Raw genomic sequence first — 4,830 nt, 5'->3', positions numbered from 1 at the left:
GTTGGGTATTTTGTCTCAGCAACGAGAGAAAAGTAACCAAGACACCAAGTTCTGTTGAATGAATGCTTAAACAAAAGACATCCATGACCACAAACATATCCTATGCCCAGGTCATGGATTCTATCATTTTCTAATAAAATAAGCCAGGGCTCCTTTAGAAGTGATTGATTCTAAAACTGGGGTAAGAAAAATATGAGATTGAAGCATCTTATAGTGCCAAACATCGAAGAAATGTGCATAAAAAAATAGAGCATATCAAAAATTCTTAAGTAAAATAAAAAGGCACAGGAGCCAACCTGAAAAGATACTCCATGACCAAAGCTGAACAATTAAGAATTTGAACAAGAAAGTAATGGGAGTGTTTTCTTATAAGCCAATATATTTTATGAAGGTATTTCATTACAAGCCAATTTACATATAAATTGATATATTTAGGTTTTCCTAAATATTCATAAGCCCATACCGATATAAATAACTGAATAACTAAAAGAGGGCAAAGAAACAGCCCTTCCTTAGAGAAGAATTGCAAATAATCATTACACAAGTAATGAAGAAAATCATTATTAAAACCTTACTACAGTAATTGTTGCAAGCAAAATCAACCAATGGATGCTGAATTAGTAGGTGTATGTTTGAGGAGAAACAAAATATCTGCATAGTCTTAAAGTGCATTTCTAGAAATATTTATTAATTGGAAATGGAAAAATAATAATAGTAGAATGGAGAAACACAGCAGACAGCGCCTTAACAAAGTGCTAGAGGAAAGTTAACATCATCGGTGGTAAGATACCAACATCTTATATGCCCCAAAAGGATGCTCTGAAAGGTACACAGCTTATGTCTGTAATATGGATTCTTACCAAAAATGTATAGCCTCAATCTCATCCTGAGTTCAACTGAAACCCAAATTAAGATAAATCTATGGGGGCTGGGGATTTAGCTCAGCGGCAAAAGCGCCTGCCTGGCAAGCGCAAGGTTGTGAGTTCAGTTCCCGGTACCGGAGAAAAACCAAAAAAACAAAAAAACAAAAAAAAAAACAAAAAAAAAAAAAGATAAATCTACAAGATACATAATTACTATATTCAAAAAGTGTCAAGGTCATGAAAGACAAGTTGTAAGGAACCATGGCTGATTAGAAGAGACTAAGGAGACATAGCAAATGTGACATGGATCCTGGAATATAAAAGAGGTATTAGTAAAAAACTGGTAAAATCTAAATAAAGTCTATAGTTTGGTAGTACTGCACTAGTATTAATTTCTTAGCTTTGACAAGTGTACTGTGGTTATGTGAGATGCTAACATTTGAGAAAGCTGAGTGAAAGGTATGTGGGAACTCACTGTGTTATTGTTTGCAACTTCCGTGGATATCTAAAGATATTTCTAAATAAACAGGGTTTGAAGGTACTTTTACATACTATCTGTGTATTGTAGAGGGGCTGTATGGAGCTGTGGCTCAGAGTGGGCTTTTGGAGTGGAACTACTTGGACTCTAATCCTGGTTCTGTCACTTATCAGCTATATGACTTTGTGTGCATCACTTAACCCCTCTTTATACTTCAGTTTCATTATCTATAAAATGTGAGGATTAAAGATGATATATAAAATGCATAGGTTAGTGTACAATATATTGTCAGCGCCAAGAGAGAGTAAAACTAGAATGAAAAGTAAAATATGGGGCTGTTGTTTCGTTTCCATTTCCTAGATGCCCTGGGTAGCTCCTGTGGTGCAAATTTTGAGAACCACATCTCTAGACGAACGGAGTTATAGTTCATAGCCCTCCTAGCTAACTGTTGAGGACTCTTCCACCTTCTTTTGGAGGCCCTAACAGAGTTTAAAGCTATTGGGAAAGTGACTGCGGGGACCACCACACTCACTGGCTGTACCTTAACATGCATTGTGTGCATACACACGTTTGGAAAATTGGCTTATACTAGTGTTTATTATTCAAGGGTTGTGCATCTAGTGAGTGTTTGGTAGCTATGCCTTGCTAATGCTATATTGGTGATTTTACCCAGGACTTTGGGATATGGGAACGTGGAGACAAGACCAACCAAGGGATATCAGAATTGAATGCCAGTTCAGTTGGAATGGCAAAGGTAAGTTTCCTTTCTCATTATCTCTACCATTGCAAAAACAAAAGAAAGTTCTTTCTGCTTCGCTGGAATTGTTGACAAAGCTTGATATCAAGGAACCATCACTCAGTCCTTCAACCTTTTACTCTCCTCTGTCCCCAATATCATCCTCCTCCTCGTCATTGTCATTGTCATTGCCATCATAGTCATCATCACCTTTCTGCATAGTCCTGTCTTTTCATCTTACCAGCTTATACCTTCCCTGGAAACATCAAGAGTGCACAAAGTAAGAGACTATTAATAAGAAGAAACATATCCATTACGATAAATATGCATAATTTAACTATTTGACTAAAAGGCAAAATCAAAGATGAATTTTTTTTCTTTTTGGGTACTGGATATTGAACTCACAACCTCATGCTTGCCAGGCAGGTGCTGTGCCGCTGAGCTATATCCCTGGCCCTAAAGATTGATTTTTAAAAATAAAAAAGGAAGGGCCGGGGATATAGCTCATGTGGCACAGTGCCTGTCTAGGAGGTGTAAGGTCCTGAGTTCAATTCCCAGTACCAAAAAATTTTTAAAAAGGGATTTTAAAAAATAAAGAAAGAAAAAGAAAAAAGTAAATCCAGTACATTTAGCCTGTATAACAAAATGATACAGAAACACTAAAACCAGAAGGATACCATAGGTAAAGTCTGGCAAACAAAAAAGAGCAAGGCTGACTATGTGAATGTCCAATGAAGTTGAATTCAAAGCAAAAAGTATTACATGAAGTAAAGGGACATAGAGTGTCGTGATAGACTTTTTAAAAACACGCCTGTAATTAGAAAGTCTGGTCTGGAATATAGTTTCAGTTAATACAGAACAAAATATGTTGAAAATATAAGGCAAAACAGAAACAGTTATAAAGGAGTAATTTAACAAAAAGCATTGTCTGGCTATGACAGGTAAAACAAAACTAAGATCATAGGCAATTTGAATTATATAATTAATGCAGTTGAATTAATAAATAAATATGGAACTTTGTACATACAACATATTTATCCCCTGGGTAACCTTTTTCTTTTAAATGCATTTTTAAATCATCAAAGTGGTATAGATACTGTTTTTTCTTAAAATTAGATACTGCTATACCTACTTCTGTATTGTCTGATTGTGTTTTACTTAACCGTGTTCAACATCACTGGCCATTAGAGAATGCAAATTAAAACAACACTTAGATACCATCTTACTCTAGAAAGAATAGCAATCATCAAGAATCAAATAATAAGAAATGCTGGAGGGGATTTAGGGAAAAGGAAAATTGTGGGTGGGAGTGTAAATCAGTATAATTAAAATGGAAATCAGTATGAAAATTGCTCAAAAAACTAAAAATAGAAATTCCACTTGACCCAGCTATTCCCCTTCTACCTATCTTCCCAAAAGAGTTAAAGACATCATATTAGGGTGACAATGCATATCATGTATATAGCAATGCAGTTTATGACATCTAACTCTTGGGAAAAGCCTATGTCCCATCAACAGGCAAATAGATAAAGAAAATGTGATATTTATATACAGTAGAGTACTACTGTGCCATAAAGAAGGATAAATTTGAGGCATTTGTAGGTAAATGGATGTATCTCAGAACCATAATATTAAGTGAAATAAATGAGACCCACATGATTTCTCTTATATGAGAAACCCAAAATATAAATAAAGAGCAAAATAAAAGATATATAATAGGAAGTAGGGAGATCTTTTTCAAATGTGGAGGGGAACAAGAGATGGAGGGAGCAGAAGGGGAAGGAAAGAAAAAGATTTTAAAAAGAATTGAATTTAAAAATGAAAGAGCTTTTTCAAGTGAGAAGGGGAACAAGAATTGGAGGGACCAGGGAACAATGCTAGGGAAAGGAGACAAAAAAAGAATTAAGATGTGTTATGTATGTGTACAACTCCCCACAATAAATGTAATCATTATGTACTGCAAACTTGTACTAATGTAAAAAGTCTCATGTCACTGAACAGCTTAACAAAATATCCTCCCATGTCTTTTCATACACTTTAATCTAGTTCATTCTTTTCGGTTGCTGTATATTTAATAATTGCCCTATTGATGGAATTCTCTATTCTTTTGCTATTCCAAATAATGTTTTAATGGGGATCTTTGCACATATGTCCTGTAACTTGCACAAATAATTTTATAGGATAGATTTCCAAAAGTGGAGCAACTATGTTAAGTTACATACATTTTAAAACTGCCCTCCAAAACTTTTCCCCCTAGTTTACATTTCCTTCAACCATATATGATAGATACATGCCATTATATACCATATATGCCATTTTCCTCAAACTTTACTAGCTCTGGATATTACTAGTACTCTCGGATAGTTGACCTAAAGTTTTTAACCACTGAGACTTTTTTATATTAAAATCATTTCAGAGTGGAAAAATTGCAAAAACTGTACAAAAAAGTTCCATATACACTTTATCTAAGTTCTCCACTTGTTAACATTTAGTTTATCTTCCTCACTGTTCACATGCACACACACAACACACACACACACGTTTTTTTGAAATATTTTAGAGTACATTAAAGACTCATTGCCCAACTGTTCCTAACTACTGCATTGTCAATTGCCTTAAAGGTGCTCCCATAACTATGGTACAATATTCAAAATCAGGAAATGAATGCTGCCATTACTACTACCTAATTTACAGACCCTACCCAAATTTCTTTAACTGTCCCAAGTACAAGGGGAATTTATAATTTAGCAAGA

At 34.7% G+C, this 4,830-nt stretch overlaps 1 protein-coding gene across 5 annotated transcripts in view; it reads left to right on the top strand.

The window, feature by feature from the left end:
• Positions 1-4,830, top strand: part of Phka1 (phosphorylase kinase, alpha 1 (muscle)) — a 152,150-nt gene that overhangs the window by 28,865 nt on the left and 118,455 nt on the right. For all 5 annotated transcript variants that reach the window (XM_005401695.2, XM_013502821.1, XM_005401692.2 and 2 more), the window contains exon 6: positions 2,015-2,095. In XM_005401695.2, the coding sequence (XP_005401752.1) occupies positions 2,015-2,095 (81 nt within the window). The remainder of the gene's footprint in view (positions 1-2,014; positions 2,096-4,830) is intronic.

This window comes from Chinchilla lanigera, unplaced genomic scaffold (assembly GCF_000276665.1).
Source record: "Chinchilla lanigera isolate Chin_1 unplaced genomic scaffold, ChiLan1.0 scaffold00074, whole genome shotgun sequence".
NCBI lineage: Eukaryota > Metazoa > Chordata > Mammalia > Rodentia > Chinchillidae > Chinchilla > Chinchilla lanigera.
The sequence above is the reverse complement of the archived record's forward strand: the minus strand, read 5'-3'. Positions and strand labels throughout refer to the sequence as shown.